At 32.7% G+C, this 18,800-nt stretch overlaps 2 protein-coding genes across 6 annotated transcripts in view; one reads left to right on the top strand and one right to left on the bottom strand.

Annotated features, from left to right (window-relative positions):
- Positions 1-15,831, bottom strand: part of LOC129225218 (RNA-binding protein 39-like) — a 39,512-nt gene extending 23,681 nt beyond the window's left edge. Inside the window, exons 1-6 of one of the 5 annotated variants that reach the window (XM_054859791.1) lie at positions 15,680-15,831; positions 9,830-9,907; positions 5,464-5,686; positions 2,820-2,875; positions 2,511-2,717; positions 1,003-1,083 (exon numbers count right to left, since the gene is read on the bottom strand). In XM_054859791.1, coding sequence (XP_054715766.1) covers positions 1,003-1,083; positions 2,511-2,717; positions 2,820-2,875; positions 5,464-5,481 — 362 coding nt within the window. In that variant the 5' untranslated portion in view covers positions 5,482-5,686; positions 9,830-9,907; positions 15,680-15,831. The remainder of the gene's footprint in view (positions 1-1,002; positions 1,084-2,510; positions 2,718-2,819; positions 2,876-5,463; positions 5,687-9,829; positions 9,908-15,679) is intronic. The other 4 variants (XM_054859788.1, XM_054859790.1, XM_054859789.1 and 1 more) reach the window with 4 other exon arrangements.
- A 261-nt stretch (positions 15,832-16,092) lies between these two features.
- The window catches only part of LOC129225112 (ATP-dependent RNA helicase DDX1-like), a 74,291-nt gene continuing 71,583 nt past the window's right edge, over positions 16,093-18,800 (top strand). The window contains exon 1 of the mRNA XM_054859671.1: positions 16,093-16,210. Within this exon, the coding sequence (XP_054715646.1) occupies positions 16,195-16,210 (16 nt within the window). The 5' untranslated portion in view covers positions 16,093-16,194. The remainder of the gene's footprint in view (positions 16,211-18,800) is intronic.

Below are 18,800 nucleotides of genomic sequence, written 5' to 3'. Positions count from 1 at the left end.
ACCTTAAGAAATCTTCTTTATGATACCGCAATTTAACGATGTTAAATACCCCCCTCCCCCTGATTTTATTGCAATAACACAACTACAGTTCAGAATCTATCAATGAGTAAAGATTATAATTTCATGGAAATTTGGATCAGAATTCTACTGAAAGAAATAAATGATTTTCTTTTGGCCAATGGGTATATGAACTGCTTATACAGTAAAGTAATAAAGAACGATTGCAACAGCTGTGTCGTCAGCTAGCACTTTTCAAAAGAAGTGAAATTTTATCTTGACTAGAGTCAAAATAATTCAATGAAACTATCAAAACGAACTTGTTAGACTAATTAATTTTTTAGCTGCTCACAAGTTTAGTATACATCTTGAAACATTTTTGAAAACAAATTTATTAGAGATTAAAATGGAAATTTAAGTCAAATATTTTCATCTCTACAATATTCCCTATACTTTGTACAGGGAACTGAGAGATACGTATGCCTTTTTGTTATCTAAATAGTGTAAAATTGTAATTGTCAATAATGTTCCGGATACCTCGGATATTTGAGACTCCACTGTAAATAGTTTTTTTTTTTTTTTTTGGAAAACACTCAAATTATGAGTTCTGTTTATTTTTCTACAAAAGCAGAAAAAAAAGTTTCAAATTAATGCCTTACTTATTAAATTTAATAAAATAATAAAGAAGTTCTGATGTTCACACAAAAACACCTTTGAGAAATAATATATATGATGCGTAAGTGTGCAGTAAGGTGTTCAAGGCTGAATTCTCTCTCTCAAATCATCACTTAAATATTCATAATAAATTTTGTGACTTTAATTAGATATTTTTAGCATAAAATGCATTCTATGATGCTTGTCTACTATTTCAAAAATTAAAACAAAAAACTGATAATTTTCTTCTACAAAATTTCATGTACGAAAATTGCCACTTCTTTTCTTATATTAAGGGAACAAACATCTTAGAGAATTTATATAATTTTATAAGTTGAAAAGAAAACATACCTTCGACGATCCCTACGAGGGGGAGATCTAGATCTGGATCTTCTATCACGGCTAAGACGTCTTTTATCTCTGCTACGGCTCCTGAAACAGTTTAGTCTTAATACTTTAAATAAAAGTTGCCACACGACAAACAAGGCACATTTGTCAGGCATTTTATCATGAATGAAAGTAAATAACAAAATAAATTCAAAATTCAACTTTCTACCTTTTAATACCATTGTATAGAAAATATAACTATTGATGTTAAGTTTACTCACAATTTCAATAAGAAACATTTGGTCTCTTGAGACAGAACATTGCAAGAAAAAAAAATTAATTTGAATCTTGACATTTTGAATTCAAATTACGTTTTTTTGCAATTACGAGTTGTGATAGGATCCTACTCATTGTGCTTCTTGTTTCTATAGATGATTACTGTCTCCTAAAATCGACTTTATTTATTATATATCGACCAGACCCTCTTGATTTTACACAATCTTTTTTAGACAAAAACAGCATACAGCACAAAGAAAACCTCTATGAGAATGTCCCTTTCTGGTGAGAAACCTAAACTTTATGCTCCTTTCTGCTTTATTATTCCAATAGAGAGCACTGCAAGCGTTGATTGAAATACGTAAAATAAAGAGCGCTGCAAACATTGGTTAAAATAAGTAAGTATATTATGGTAGAATTTAGTGGCAACACTTAGAGATGAAAATCGAGTTCGAGCATGAACACAAGCCTGTGTAAGCGATTAATTTGCTATGTCTAGAATAAATGTTTCGGTTTAACCAGCAATGTAAATATGTATATAGTTTTCAATAAAAATGTTCAGTTTTATTAGAATCGCATCAATTTGAAGTCTAGAATTATTGATCAACCACTGAACCAAGAATCAAAACTTAGATTAGAACAAGAGCACCTTTTCGGTGGTGACGTATGTGTGTGTGCAGAGCATGGATAATACTACCCAGGAGGAAGTCCTGCTCATAGAGGTGCAAATTTTCTCTTGACAGTTTCAAAAAATGATGCCGCTCGAGTTTTTTTGAAAGGAAAATGAATGAAATGTCACTAGTCCTAAGGACCACTAAAATCTATATTCTGCTGGTCTGACGGACTTTTGTGATCTTGGACCAGTTAATTTCCCGCACTGCATAATGCTGTATATTCAAACTGACACTACATTTAAATCAAACTTTTTGTCAAGTCATATTAAGCATTTTTATGGCTGTACTTGTGGCGTCTCACCGTAACCGTAATTTATATATATTACTTTTCGTTTTCATAGTGAGTGGCAATGGTTATGGGATTCGAATCGCTAGTGCTGGCGTGCATGTTTTTGAAGATAATGTTAGTTTTTGTTCTCTCTCGCTAATGAATGTCGTTGAGTTAATTTCGTTAATATATATGCGGGGAAATTACCATAGTGAGCCCCACATACTTTTTAAATAGATAACACAGGATTAGCTAACTGAAAATAAATAGCAACTTTGAAAATGAATATGGTTTTAACAGTAACTAAAAATCACCTTGTTCTACGACGTTCTTTTCTTTCCCGACTATAACTTCTACGCCGACGATCCCTACTCCTGCTTCGTCTGCCACGACTTCTGCTTCTCCGCCTTTCTCGGCTAAGTCTATCTCTGCTGCGGCTGCGCCGATCTCTGCTACGACTGCGTTTTATGTCACGGCCTCTGCTTCGACTTCTACTTCTTCTTTTCTTTTTTGTACTGGATCTGTACAACAAATTATTTCAATTATATACAAAAGAGCGAGGGAATTTTAGTTATTTCAATACTGTTTTTGCAAGTATTAACTATTACAAAATAATACATTACCTGCGATTTTCTTTGTCTCCATTATGACTTCCATTGTATCTGTCTGAACCGTCATCCTATATAAAAACACAAAAACCATCACATTCTGAACCATTAAACAATGGGTATATGTAATAAAGTATCACAAATGTTTGTTTTAAATAAAGTTTATTCAACTTTAATTTTTTTGCTAAAGTCTACAAACATAAAAACATCAAGCAATCCTCAATAACTAACAAAATGAAAGTATATCAGAATTCTTTTTATTGGGTGTAAATACCACCTGATGCAAAGTACTTAAATTTAATTCTCACTGGATAATGTTCCTGCTTAAAGGCAAAATTGAACATCTTGATTAACATAGCTTAAGGAAAACATAATTATAATAACTGATAAAATGAATCAACTGGATATTTTAAAAACATTTTCCTTTTCAATATTTATTGTTTTTATAAAAAGCACAACAAAAGCAACAGACGATAAAAATCAAGCTTCATCATTCTTTTGCCGCAGACTGTAAAGCCGAACCTATAAAATAGAAGGCACACACAAATTCCGAAAGAATACAATATTAATGTTTTGTGTTGTGCAAAACAAACCTTTTTGTTTAAACAAGCTCTTTATAATCAGGTTGTATGAAGAATTCAAACATGAGATTCCAGATATTATCTATAAAAAAGAAACCAATGAATTTGCTTTTTGACCACCAAACCTTCAACAAATCCTGAGTGAATAATTCATTATGCAAAGATATTTTTTTTAAAAAAGTTAATATATCTTCTGTTCATGTGTGTGAATTTCACAGTAGAAAGTTTCACTTAAAAATTTAGCATAAAGTCTAATGTGAAATTCACTATTACATACATCACCACAATGACGTATTTGCATTAAACATGTTTAAGTACCATTAAAAGTTATCTTTTTTTTTTACACACACACAAAGTTTTTTTTTTCTTTTACAAAAAAGGAGGAATGAAATGATTCAGTGAAAAAATTGAGCAGAATAATTCCTAAAGAAAATATGAGTTAATTTCCAAATTTTATATTTTGGGAACTAGGATTTGGATTATTTATTTGTTCTGGAAAATAAATAAAAATTAAAACAACAAATCATTAATTTTTTAAAAGAAAATGAAAAATAAATAATTTGATTTTTTAACTGGCAAAAGATTAATAATAATAATTAAAAAAACTTTTTTATTTTTAAAAATAAAAATATTTTTATCCACAGTAATAAAAAATATACCTAATAACAAAATATAGATTACTTGCACAAAAATATAATTTTAACCAGTGAAAATAAAAAAAACAATGGCTGAAACAATCCTTAAAACAGCTTCAACTAAGGTGTGAAAATTTTTAAATCCAAATTTTTAGGTCATAATTTCATTGATAAATTTAAATTCTTCAGTATCTTAATTTAATCATAATAACTTAACTTTTATGTATTACTTGAAGCATAGATTGCTTTCATGATAATTTTTCAAGCTTTAATTTCAATTACTAGGTTTCAAAAGGGTATTACAGAACTAATAAGTAAAAAAAAAATCAAATTCAAATGAATTATTGAAAATGGAAATTATTATTACAATTATTTTTTGAGGGAGAAAAATACTCTGCAATTTTCTTGCACTGTAACAATTTTGTAGACCTTAACAATAGAAATTTTCTTTTAAAATTAATTTTTTTTCATTTTTTATTACATAAAAGAAATATTAAAATTTTGATTTCGGCCAAATTATGATTTTTTTTTTTTGCAGATTTGCAAACTATTTTATAATCAAAAGAAATATTAGATCTTGTATTGATTGTAATAATGTTAATCTTGTTCTCTACAGTTCAACAATAAATGAACATGCTACTAAATATGTAACCAAGATCAAATCATGTAATACATAAAATACCATTTTTTAAAATTTTTAATTTTTTTTTATATTATATCTTTTTTATTATTTGGGTTTTACTTTCTGTAAGGAATGAACTACGTATTTAAGTTACAGTTAGTTAATATAAGTTTCAAAGTAGTTTCCTGCGATGAAACTACTTGGGAGATTGAAAAAACTGAAACATCAGTTCATAACAATTTCAATATTCATTTAAATGTGACTAGTTTTATTGATATCACGGACCATTAACAAATTTGTAACGTTCAATAAACTATAATTTTGACCAGTTGCAGGTTTAGTAACAATTTAAAGACAAATTAACATGATTATTAAAAATTAATTTGTTCTTTCAAAACTGAAAACTTTATAGCTAAAAAGAAACAATGCATTTAAAACTTCGAAAAACTATTTTGTGACCAAAGCTTTCTTGAAAGTTTGATAAAATAAATAAGTTAAGAGCAAATGGTAAGACGGAAAAATACACCTATGCAATATATTGAATTAGGGAAAGCATCAGGAGAAATAATCACGGTGGCTTTTTTGCAGAACCTTCATTTATCGACTACTTCTGTAAAAGGATGAAAAACATTAACAGGACATTTTGAAATTATTTCTTCTTACTACCATTAATTAATTAAACATAAATAAGGCCACTTCCTACATGTTGAAGTAAAGCGAATTTATGTTTCCTAATGAAGTACTTGATTAGTTCAGAAAAGCCAGTTGTATGACATACAACCAAAAGCTTAACTCTGACACCCCATGGCAAATCATACTACCTTGATTAAGTAATCCATAGGAACAGGGACCAATCAATTCATTCTACAAGATAGAGTAAGAACATTATTTTAAAGATGTAAAAAAAAATTAAAAATGGAAAGGTCATTAAGTAACAAGAAACTGAAAAACTATCATTAAAAACCTAAAACACTACTCACTTCTTTTTTATACGCTGCTTCTAGCAAAGCTTCAACATCCAAATCTTCAGCCATTTTTCCCATCCTAAAATAATAGAATAGCAAGTTTGTGACAAGTGGACTCTTTTAATGTATAATTTCAATTAATCAGCTTATGATGCATTTTCCAATGCTATAAATATCTTCTTGATATGTACATGTACAGTATTGAACGAATTAAATGCTTCAAGGGGGTTTTGGGGATTCAAACACACCCCGAAATTTGAAACAACTCTCTCTCTCTCTCTCTCTCTTGTATAGTAAAATCTGTAAAGTTGACCACCTGTCTATGTTGACCGCTTTTATCAGGAACAGACATATTACATTCACAAGGAATGTGATTGCCCCACTCAGTGGGGCATATATCACATGCCCCACTGGGAACATCCCCATATATCACATTCCCCCCATATCACATTCCTTGTGAATGTAATATCGGTTACGTGAGCCAGACAAGGCGTTCACTTAAATTTCGTTTGAAAGAACATGAAAACCACGTTAAAAAACAGGAACTGAACAAATCTTCAATTGCTAAACATTGTTGGGACACAGGGCACAATTTTCTCTTTTCGGAAGCCAAGATCATTTGCAGACCTACAACAGTAGGTGAATTAGATTTTCTGGAATCCTTTTACATTCATAAAAACTTAAATAATCTTTGCAATGAGTCTTTTGCTGTTCCGCATTTTTCTCCAATCTTATTCAATCTTACATGCTAGAATACGTCATATTTTGCCTCAGCACTCGCTGATAGCTGATTGGCAGTGGCGTGCCGCCCATGTACCAGAGGGACTAGGCTGGTCCCTTAAATATTTGCCCCTTCAAAAAAATTACCTTGCAGAATAATTTATTAAGAAAAAAAGTGAGCAGAAAAACAAGTTTATTAGAAAGCGCTACTTCTTTTACTGCCCCTCCCTCCTTTTTGTCCCCTGCGTGCGACGTTTTAAATGGACTTGTCCGAGGGACTAGCTCATAAGAACCTGTTCCCCAGATCTCATATAGCTTTGTTAGATCCTTGGCGTACGCTCGTAAGCTTATTTGATTATTTCATGCATTTTTTAAACCAACGGATAAATTTTTGTTTCCGTACCTAGTGTACAGGTTTCTATGTGAGCTTCAGGAAACAACAAATTCACTAGTCAAAGTTATTTTCCTGCGTCCATTGTGTTTTTCTTTTGTAATGGAAAGGGACTCGGTCGAAAAAACAAGTCCACAACTGGACGTAGTTGAGGAGCATGCGCAACAGCACAGACTGCCCTGGAGCTCGGAAGAGCATTGCTGCCTGCTAGACGTTCTCGCAAACCGTTCGTTCGGAACTTTGATTTGACCAAGAGAAAGCTCAAATAATTTCGCACAGCAGGCCTACTCCTGACCTAGCAATATCTGCGAAGCTAAAAAATTAAAATCGGCATTTTAAGAAAGATTACTTTGAGACTGTTAAATGGCCGACTGCTTGTAAGTCGAGAAAAAAATATTTTGCTAGCCCTGCGTCCTTTTTGAAAAGGAGAAAGGCGTCTGGAATGCCAATGGATTTTCAGATATGAGCAATTTCCACAAGGCAATGATTCGTCACGAGAAAACCCAAGGACACTACCAAGCCATTACTCAGTTGAAAACTTTTGGTAAAACTCGAATAGATTTTCATCTTAGTGAGCAATGTTGCTCATCAACTTTGAAGCATAACACTTAAATTAATAATAATAGGGAAGATAATATATCTATAAATCTTTTTACTTTTGTGTATCGTAATTTACCGTAACCAACTAGCCCCTAAAAAATATTGATCTACACGCCACTGCTGATTGGTCAATGTTTCTCCGGTTACGCACTTTAAACTCTCCCTTGACCTTGATTCATTCATTTGTACATTTCGCACTGAGGAAGGAAACTATTGCCTCCGAAACATGTCTGCATTTTTATAAACATTTTATCCTTTTTGTGCTTTTCAACGTTGTTCCATTTTTATCCAATTTACCTTGCACAAAGCTATCGCTTTTCAATCAAGGAGTTATTTTGTTGAAAAGTAGATCATTATAGTTACAAATGTGAGAAAAAAAAATGAAGCGAAAAAATTGTTATTTTTGATTAGCTATGAATTTTTAGGAACTATTAATATCAAATAAGTAACTTTTCATAAACGATTTTTTTTTTTTTGATCTTTTAACTGAAATTTTAAATTTGCATGACACATTATATGTCATTCTGGGAAAATAATCTCTAAAAATATGTTAAATAACATTTTAAATTATTGTTTCAAAGTAATGTTGAATAATGAAAGTGAGTTGAACAGAAAGACTAAGTGCCAATTAGTCAAAAAAAGGAATACATTAAGCAAAAAATGACAAAAAAAAAATCATTACCCCCTTTATAAGTTGACAACCTGTCTAAGCTGACCACCAAAGTACTGCACCGCAAGCGGTCAACTTACACAGGTTTCACTGTACTTAATATAATTTTTGGGGTACTTTTTCGTTATGGGTGTCTTGCTCGGTTTGATGATTTGTTTCTTTTCTACTTTGGTAAAAATTGAAAAATTACATTTATTTCGTCAGCATGTTTGCTCCCCTTTTCTAATTTTAGAATTTAATGGAACTTCGAAGATTTCTTTATGACTAGATTATTTGGCTGATTATTTTATACATTAATGGAGCATTTCTAGTTGATTTGACATATTTTCATGGGATTTTTCATATTATTAGCTAATTTTTTATTCATCCAATAACTTTCCTTATAATCGGCTATTTAAATTAACTCAGACTACTTTTCATATTTAATGGAACTTTAAGTTGTTTCGAGGCTTGCAGCGTTTAAAAGTCCATTAAAAAAATAGTTACCGTATATACTCGCGTATAGGTCGATCTCGCGTATAAGTCGACCCCCTCTTTTTCAGAGAAAAAATCCAGAAAAAATCTAAAACCCGCGTATAAGTCGACCCCCATACTTTCCAAAAACATCGCGAATTATTTTCAAAGAAATTTCAAAATAATGAAAACATTTATTTACAAATAAAATAGGAATTAAATAGGAAAACATTTCTAAAAGCCTTCAAACTCGGATTCCGAGTCGGATGCAAAAAAAAGTTCATTAAAGTCCGCTTCCGTCATCACCGCGTCATCGTATGCATCGGCGGCTGCGGAATCGTCAATGATATCAGAGTTTGAATCGCTGTCGGCACTAAGAAAACAGGAGGCAGAAGTGCGCACGTGCCGTGGGCCACGCACGTGCTTTGAAAAGATATGATTAAGCAAGTATGTAGCCACTCTTAAAACAAAAAGTATAGCAGTTAATTATTTGAATGGCGTGACAGTTGACGATAAATATTTTCATACGTTTCACGATCTTTGTTAATTGCTAATTTGATCCTTAATAAAGAGGAATAAAATTATCTTCATTTATGTGTATTATTTAGGTTGTTTTAGTTATTATTTTTGAATAAGTTTACTTTTTCACACGATCAACTTATCAGCAACTACCTGTAACCGTACATCTGCATTTCTCGTAGCTTCCCAGCTCTCGTTGATCGGAAAAAAAATTTCGGAAAATTTGACCCGCGTATAAGTCGACTCCCCTTCCTTTGATCTCATTTTTTGGACAAAATTTCTTGACTTATACGCGAGTATATACGGTAAACATAAAAAAAAATTAATTGCTAATTATATGTATTTTTATGTGATTTTGACCAAACATGGAAACAAGAAATAAAATGAAAAATAAGAGGCAAAATTAAAAAAGAGTCGTGATGTACATAACATAAAGTACAATTTTTTGCTTTTACCTTCTTTTCCGCATAGCAATTGCATAAATCCCATTTAGTTTCAACAATCGCCTATGGTAGTTCTGCCATGATCCATGAACATGGAAATCTTGATGAAAATGTTAAGGGATAAAAGAACAAAGAAATCCCTCCCTAAAAGTCATTTCTGGTGACTGTTTTAAGAGTGGTGCAGCCAAAAGAATTTTCTGGGCAAAATTTTCAAAATTGAAAATTGCTCTTTCTTTTGCATTCAGTTATAATGCAAAAAAATTCAAAAGAATAAAATAAATAAATAAATAAAAAAAATCAAAGAATTTCTGTAGATAAGTAATTACTTTATAACACTTGCTTAAAAATAATTCATATTGATATCATTATGAACTTTTAAAACAAAAAAAGTGTCGAAAAACAAAGTCTATTTAATATTAGTTTTACTTAATTTTTTGTGGTTTCTTAATCAGATCAGTTAAACCTCCAGCTGCATCACCGAGCTTTGAAATGTTTACTTGCGAGCTGAAACAAAAATAGTTATCAGATGATGAAATTTATGAAAATGTGTAAATTATTCAGGCACGGATTTATACATTTTGGGTTTTTGCAACAAAACCTGCAGGGCCCCCCTCCCCAGAGGCCAGCAATGTATATTTGCAACGTTAATGGGTCTTAGTAATTTTTTTTTTCATTCTCTTGGACCGTTGGGCCTTCAAAGGACCCCCCCCCCCCTTCCACGCGGCAGCAGGTATGCAGGTCCGGGCCAGCAGCTATTCCTCAATTTACTTTCTCTCTTGTGAAATCAGACTTAGAAAATGTTAAGGATATGCTTTTTAAAAATGATGCATATTATTTTTAGAAGATATGAAATTGACTTAAGTCCAAAAACTGCCTTATCCATATCTAAGAAAACTGGTTACACCTCAACCCTCTTCCAAAATTAATATTTTATTCAGTATTTGTATTCTGAAACTTAAGTAAATTTTTTCTTGGCATTACCACTGAAAAACAAACATGTTCAATTGTTATTAGAGAAGAATATGAATTAATTATCCAGGCTATGCTGCATTACAAAAAGTATTAACTTTAATCTTTAATGATGGTCACTTTGGATGACTGGCAGCTAGCTATTTTGAAGTTTTTCTGAGTGAAATTTAGAGATTCCTCAAATAAAAAAACTGAGAACTCTAGGTAATCCGAGAAAATTCTCAGAGAAATGGAAATCTCTAATTTGGAAGAAATTGCACTATTGTTATTCGGAACTGGTAAGAATAAACATACTATACTGTTAAAGTTACAACATTAAAATAATTTCATTGCATAAGAGAAAAATCTCAGATCAGTAATGAGAAAAAATAACCTTTTTTACATTACTAAAAGCAATTAACAGAATTTATACTACTTGAAATATCTACAACCCCATGCACTACTTTTCCCCCTTATAAATACAGTTCAAGCAAATGTGAAAAAAATATCCCAAACCCACACTTAAATATTTAAAAAAAAAACATGCATCTACATTGTTCGTAAAACATGCACAGCATCCACATTGAATAGAACAACTTTTAGCTATTTAATGTTTATTTTTAATAAAATCAAGGTTTAAAATTAGAATGTAAGAGTAAGGCATCAATTGCATTTAGTTTTTTGGTGAGTCTCCAAAATGTTCAGCTTGAGACATGATTGAAAAATAATTTAGGCAGCTTAAGCAAAGTTTTCTGCACAATTCTGAACTTCGGAGCCAGAAGGACATAGATTCAAAAATTGTGATTTTCTGTTTATTACTACATGGTATGTAGAAGTCTATTCCGCATCGAGCCATGTGAATGAAATTCTTTAAAAAAAAAATGCTTTTCGTTTTTTTTTACCAGGGGCAAAAGAGCGTGCCTCCTATCCTTTGCATGGGTTAGAAAAAAGTTTTTCCTCTCTGCGGTACAATTATCATAATGTGACTTACGTTCCTCTGGCTCTGAAATACAGAATTAAAGTGACCATCCCGTTTAGTTTCATTCCGCTTGTCCTGTTATTCTTGCGTATAATTGTGGGGACATTGTCTCGTTGTTTGAAGTGATAAAAAGGTGCATTGGGGATGTTTCAACCAAAAGCATGGGTGCAAGTTTGGTAATGTGTTCAAGACTGAAAATATTTTCAGCCCCCCCCCCCCCCCCCCGGCATACATGCTAAAGTAAAAATTTATGTGTATAAATGTTGTAAATTTTAACAATGCCAGTTTTTGAATCTGTGTTTAATTTGAATTTTAAGTCTTTAAATTGTAATATTTAAGCGTTTTGATATCGTAATTCCAAAAACCTAAAAACCGCCAATAACGGGGGGTCTGGGAGCTCTCCCCTAGAAATTTTTTTAAATTGAATTCCAAAAAACGCAATGGTAGGCCATTTTGGTAACGTTCAGGGAAAGGAGGCTTAGGGACTCTTACATCAATTATTTCAAACTGATAGTCCCAAAATCAATATTGGGCGACCTTCAAAAATAATAGAGAAAGAGGGGGGGGGGGGGCACTCTGGGCTCTTCCCGAAATTGAAGCTTCAAAAACGAAATTGCACTCCATTTTTCATACGTTTATATGCTTTTTGAATGCATTATCGAAGGGCTGGAGTTCAGGAACACTTCTTCAGCAATATTTCGAAATTGAAGTTCTAAAAACGCAATTTTAGACGATGTTTTAAAAGGAAGGGGTAAAAGCGTTCGCAGCTCCCCGCCATTAGTTTTTTGCCGATCGTAAACATTTTTATTGCAGCGCAGCAATAAGATCGCTTCGGACATAAGATTTTCACTTTTTGCGACATAAATCAATTCTGATCGGAAAGTTTCCCAAGGTAGCGCCAGAAAAGAAGGAAAGATGGGGGAAGGGTATGGGCGACTAATGATAATGGACTTGCACCATTCCCCCATACAGTCTTCATTTGAAAAAGAATTCTTTTTTAAATAGGTGGTGAAATTAGCAATAAAAAAAACGCTTCAGTAAAGTAGATTATATTTTATTAAACGAGGTACACTTTCCAATATTCATTAATTAAAAAAAGAAATAGGGTAACTGAATCCTTACCCCAGGCAGGGCACCCGAATCACATCCCTCTTAAGGCACTCAAATATAGCATAAAGTGGCGTTTTAAATATTTCAGCATCAAAAAATTTTCGGAAGAGAACTCCTGAACTCCTTCCTCTGAGTTAACCACAAATGTCCTAAATTTGAATTTTTAAGGATGCAGTTTCTAAATTTTTTTCAAGGAATAGTACCCTTCCTTACCTAAAACATGACTTATGACCACCTAAAAGTTTTACTACTTTAATTTCGGAAACTTTTTGAAAGAAGCTTCCTATACCCTACCCCTTAAATCATCCAAAGATAGCCCAAAACAGAGTTCTTAAAATTTTAGAAACGGAAATATTTCGGGCTGGGCGACGGAATACCCCCCCTCCTCCTCTCATTGTGTTTAATAAAGGCAATTCTTTCAATACTTCAGCATGGTGAAATTTTCGGGAGAGAGAGCACCCGAACTCTTTCCCCTAAGTTCACTAAATTTGACTTAAATCTGCGGTTCCCCCTTTTCATCACCGAAGTTTTAAGAATTTAAGTTCCAAAATTTATTGAGAGAAAGCCTTCGAATTCCCCCTTATTAAGGCTTCCAAAGATGACCTAAAGCTGAATTCTGAACAAGGGCACCCAAACAGGGGGCAAGTGGTGGCTCAAATCCCCCCCCTTTAAAATTAGAACTTTCTTGCTTTTAGTACTTTTTTCTTTGTAAAACTGAAAAACATTTCTTCTCCAGCCTATAATGAATAGGTTATTAAAAATATCAAATTTTAATAACTCTTATCTGTACTGAAATCGGTCTCTACGGGGAAAATATCCTGCTAAACCATGGGTAAAATATCTGAGAAACCCTTTAAATTTTGCATATGGGCGCCCATGGTTCTGAATACTTCAGCTTTGAATTATTTTCGAGGAAGGTGGACCCCGAACCCCAAGACGGTCTAAAGTTGCACTTTTAAGACTCCACTTTCAGAATTTCGCCTAAAGAGAGCCACCCCCCCCTCTTGACATTACTAAAGACAACCTAAAAGTTTTATGACTTCAATTACAAACACTTTTCGGGAGAGGGTCCCAAATTCCCTTTCTCTTAGGTCCATTTAAGTATAGTCTCAAAGAGTTTTTAACACATCAGCCACAACATTTTCATGTTAGAACACCAAAACCATCTCTCATAAATTCACCAAAAATTGCTTAAATTAGTATTTTTAATACTCCAGTTTTCTATTTTTTTAAACCTCCCCCTTCCCACTTTTACATCATTAAAGACAGCCTAAACATTTTTGACTTTTAAATTTTTAAGAGTTTGCGGAGGAGAAATCTTGAAGCACTCCTAGCTTCAAAAATGGCTTTCAATTCAGTTTTTCAATATTTTATACTGCAGCCCTTGAGTAGCCCCCCCCCCCCTCTTAGATTGTCCAAGATATAAACGTTTTAAGACCTCAAATATCGTGGGTTAATTTGCGAACTTACCCTCTTTACACGAGCAGGGTTTTTCGCAAACTCGTGCTGCCGTTATTTTTCTCGTTTCCTTTCTCTCCCCCCCCCCTATTTCCATTCTAGCGAATGTTGTATTGAATGACATTGGAATTTTGTAATTCCTCAAGCCTATTGTTAAAACTGCAGGAACGGTTGCCCATCGATGTTTCAAACCAGCTTGAAATTTCACCCCGATTCTTTCTAAAATTCCCTTTGGATGCCCTCTGTTGTGGTGTAAACATTTCATCTCATCAGCAATCACTTTAAATCGATGATTCAGATTCAACTTGAAGACATTTTAAGAGCGCAGATAATTTTCACTTAGGCGTGTAAAGTTTGCAAAAAAAAAACTGCTAATGAAAAAAAAATAAAAAAACGAAAGGATAATCAAAAATAGCAAGAGAAAAGGCTAAAATTTCAATTGGAGACGATTATTTCGAAAAATCAGGCAGAATAGCGAGCAACTCCGCGGTCTGCAATGCAGTGAGTTAGAAATAACAGAGTTTACACATTAAAAAAAAGTCAAACGGCGAGAGTCTAAAAAGCCACTCCTCCAAAAGCACGTTGCAAACAAAACAAGCCCATGGCGGAAAATCGAGAGAATGTCGATGTAAATTCGTGGCTACGGAACGATCTAATGGTTAAAGCATATTTTTCAAACACTCAATTTTTCTTTTTTAGTAAAAACTGAAAGAAAATTCATCGAATTTCTTTCCGTCCCGACCTCCGTCTCGGAAATTTTGTCCAAGACGGAAATCCGTCCTGAGACGGAAGGTCTTGCACCCATGACCAAAAGTCATTAGGTGGAATTGTTTTGGTCAATAGTTTGTGAACATTTGCATATTTATTGGAGACATTGTTGTTTCCTAACGCATCAGTAGATTCATTGTATATGAATAATAAGGGGCAATCGAAGAAGTGCACTTGCATAAAATAATTCTTAAAAATATGTTGATTGTAAAAGTAAATAATATAAAATCATGCAAAGAAAATTTCATTCTCATTTGAAGTCAGCACAGAATGTACTCAAGTTTAGGCGCCCATATGAATAATTTTAGGCGGGGGGGGGGGGGCTCAGTTATTTTCCCCATAGAAACCGATTTCAGTGCAGATTAGACTAATTAAAGATTTGACATTTTTTTTATAAATTACTCTTTGATGGCTAAAGAAATATTTTTACACTTTTACAGAGAAAAAAGTAATAAAAGGCAGGAGGTTATAATTTCTAACGGGGGGGGGGGGGGGGGTGTACTCAAGGAAATTTTAGCATTAAAAATATAGGTAGGTACTACATCAATTCTCTTTCAACTGTTAATTTGTTCTTTTTTGTGGTAAGCACGAACTAAAAATATATGCGACTTTGTTTTTAGTATACAGATGCATTTCCCCAAAATTGTTATATGTTCGTTTTAAGGGGAAAATAGTCACCTAAAACATTACAGACATTTTATTTATAATAAGTTTCGCGGCAGAAACGACGACTGGAATTCAAATCGTGGTAGTCAAATTAAAATTATGAGTTGCACAAACGACTAACGACCGCATATTTCGAACCCCGATTGAAGCACATTACTATTTGCTGAAAATGTTTTGAACACGACAGGTAAAAAAGAAAACGAAGGGGGAGGAAGGACTTATCTTTTAAATTATAAAATGAGAAAAATAAAAACAAACTAGCACATGTAAAATTTGAAACTAATAGAAATAGAATCACGATAATTAGTGTGGAGTTCTAGAAATTACTAACAATTTGACATACTAACCAGTAAAAATGTCTTAAAGATTAAACGATCAACTTTAACAAATTAGGTGCATAAATATATATATGTGAATGTAAGATGACGTGTTTTATCAATATAAAAACAAGAAACAACATAGAAGCTCCAACGCTAGTTTTACGAAAAAACGCCGCCGCACTAGCCTCAGTACAAACAATGCTACGGGGTTTTCATGGTTAAAATCATGAGAGTCCCTTTAATACCTTTGAAAGACATATTTAAAAGCTGTATTTAAAGCAATATTAAAGCTTTTGAAGAAGTAAAATATTGAAATGAATTTTTTTCTTCTTTCATTGTTATCTTATTACGAGTTTAATTTCACTCCCACATGAGTTCTTTTATTTCCTCGAGAGAATATTGTTACTTTTATATGGCAACATTATTGCTTTGGCAAATTTTTTATTTACATTAGAGTTCGAAAGTTTTTGACTGAGCATGTTGTCGCTGACGTTAACGTAATTTAGTTATTTTTATAAGAAGAATTACAATTCAGCATAAGAATGACAGCTTTCGAAGGTTATATTTTTCTCATTTAAAAAAAAAATAACTATCTATTGTTGTTGCGTTTACACATAAACTGAAAACTATTGGCAGGATATTTAATTTTTCTCACACGGCATATTAAATCTAATGAAATGCTGGTCGGAGTCATTCCAGCAGAGTAAAGCACCGTTTATCCTTAATTCCAAGGCGTTTTCATTTTCGATAATTATAACTAAAAAGATTTCCTGACATTTTTTTAATACATAAATTAAAAACAAAAAAGTACACTTTACAGCGTTGCACTGAGGGAGCCAGTGCATCTATTTAAAGATCTCATTTACGTTCAGTACAAACATTTTAATCAAGAACAAGTTTCTTAAAAACAGATTTTAAATTAACAATCTTTTTGGGATGGGGAAAGTAGACGTCGGCGATGCAGTTTTGCGAGACCCTTTTAATCATAAAATATTCTCAGACAAATAATTGAATTCATGGAATTAATTTTTTTACTAACTATTGGCACTCACCCAATGTTCCCAATTCACTTCTTAATTGCTAGGGCAAAAACATTTGGTGACTAGTAAAGCAATCAAAAAGAATTTTTTTTGGTGGTGGATGGAGCGGGCTGCACATTGAAGGGGGAAAATGACCTGACAGAAAGGGGGGGTCGGGGGAAATTTTTGAAATTTGTAGCTTAAAAATGACAAGAACAAGTTTCTTAAAAACTTATTTTAAATTAACAATCTCTTTGGGATGGGGAAAATAGATGGCGGCAATGCAGTTTTGTGAGGCCCTGGTAATCGTAAAACATTCTCAGACAAATTATTGAATTCATGGAATTAATTTTTGTACTAACTATTGGCACTTACCCAATCTTGACTCTTTGTCTTCAGGTAATTAGCGTACTATAGCGACAATTTAGAGAAGCAATCATTATTTTTTAGATTTATTTTAATATTTGTTTTGAATATACCTTAAAAGTTATTACTTCTTCACAATTTTAATTTAGTTGCTTAAATGAATTTAATTTAACAAAAGTTTAAATATCTTAATATATAAAAATCTTCTGTGCGGATGTTTGTCACCATAAGGCTTTTAAACGGCTGGACCGATTTTGATCAAATTTTTTGTCTGTAATTAAGTTGTGGCAAGCATGGTTTCAAAGCGCGATGGATCGAATCAGAAACGTTTTTGTTAATTAATTTAAACATTGGATGGTTATATCTCCCAAATGATTAATATTTTTTTTAACCTATTGTTGAGCGAGAATTGAAACAAATAATTATCCCGTTGCCAAAGACTATAAAAAACACAGCTCTGCTTTTTCTAATGAAGTTTCCTACTGTGATATTTCAATTGAAAATAGATAAAACGTAGAGAGACAGAGAGAGAGTGAAGCCTTTTTTCATTTCTTAAAAACAACGATTTTAGGTCCCGCGATATATTTTAAAGTAAAGTACTGGAAGTTTCACGCAAAACTTGTGTTCTGTTGTCGTAGTTGAACCATGTGACCGGATCGGTGCTTTAGGTTTTCCTAACCAAATGACCTGAAAACAACCTAGCAACATTTGTTTCTCGGCAGAAATCCATCTGAGTTTTGCCCCCAATGTCAAAAAACTTTAAGGATTATCTAACTAATCAGTACATTAGTAAAGGAAAAAATGATGGAATTTAGAAACAAAAAAAAAAAAAAATATATTTTCGTCCAAATAAATTTCAACAGGGTAGTCAGTTCTGTAAACAAAAGATCAGTGCAGTGGAAGATCTTTATCTTTGGTGGAAAGAACTAATTAGGCAATGTATGAAATTTAAAAACTTTTTCATTCAAAAGATCGGACCGCTAATCGGTTGGAGTTAGCTTCGCTGACTGATCGGCAGGATTACAGTAACGTGGTGGCTTGACAACTTTGGCTATAAACAATAGAGTTGCGTGATAATTTTTTTTTTGCATTTTAAAGTTACTGTTAATGTAATTTATTGCAATTTTTGTTTTTTTGGAGAAATATTTCAAATTGCAGAGAATTGTTTTTCGTTTTTAGAGAGGGTTTATTCATTTTAGTTGAAGAATGTGTTCATTTAACATCGGAAGGGGGGTGGGGAATGAGTGATTTTCGCTTATACTGAGTACTCTTTTTACCTTTATCTTTTTTTTAAAAATGATATCCTTTCGATTGTTTTATTCTCTTTCGTATGTGGGATGTTGCAGCGGGATTTCCCGTTTGTTTTAGATGGGTATTAGTTTTTTTTTCACTTAATATCTGAGGACGATTTTTATCCTTTGAGAATGACTGAATGAGCAAACCATGCAATCTATGAAGATCTTTCAAGTTACACGCTAAAAAATAGTCAATAAAACAACTGCTCAGTGGGTATTAGATAAATCAAGTTGCAATAAATATACGCATTCTGACACCAAGCAGCGTAAAACGTTCTCTTTTTTCTTATTTTTTTCAACAAAACTGTTAAAACACTTGATAGTTTCCTTAATTTTTTTAACTTTTCAATTTACGAAATTTAAACAGAACAACGTCTGTCGGGTCCTCTAGTTAAAAAAATATATTTTTTTGAACAATCACGATTGCTTATTGTTCTCACTTGACCATCCTCGGCATTGTGGTTCCTT

Source organism: Uloborus diversus, chromosome 6, assembly GCF_026930045.1.
Source record: "Uloborus diversus isolate 005 chromosome 6, Udiv.v.3.1, whole genome shotgun sequence".
Lineage (NCBI taxonomy): Eukaryota > Metazoa > Arthropoda > Arachnida > Araneae > Uloboridae > Uloborus > Uloborus diversus.
This window is presented reverse-complemented; position numbering and strand designations above follow the sequence as displayed.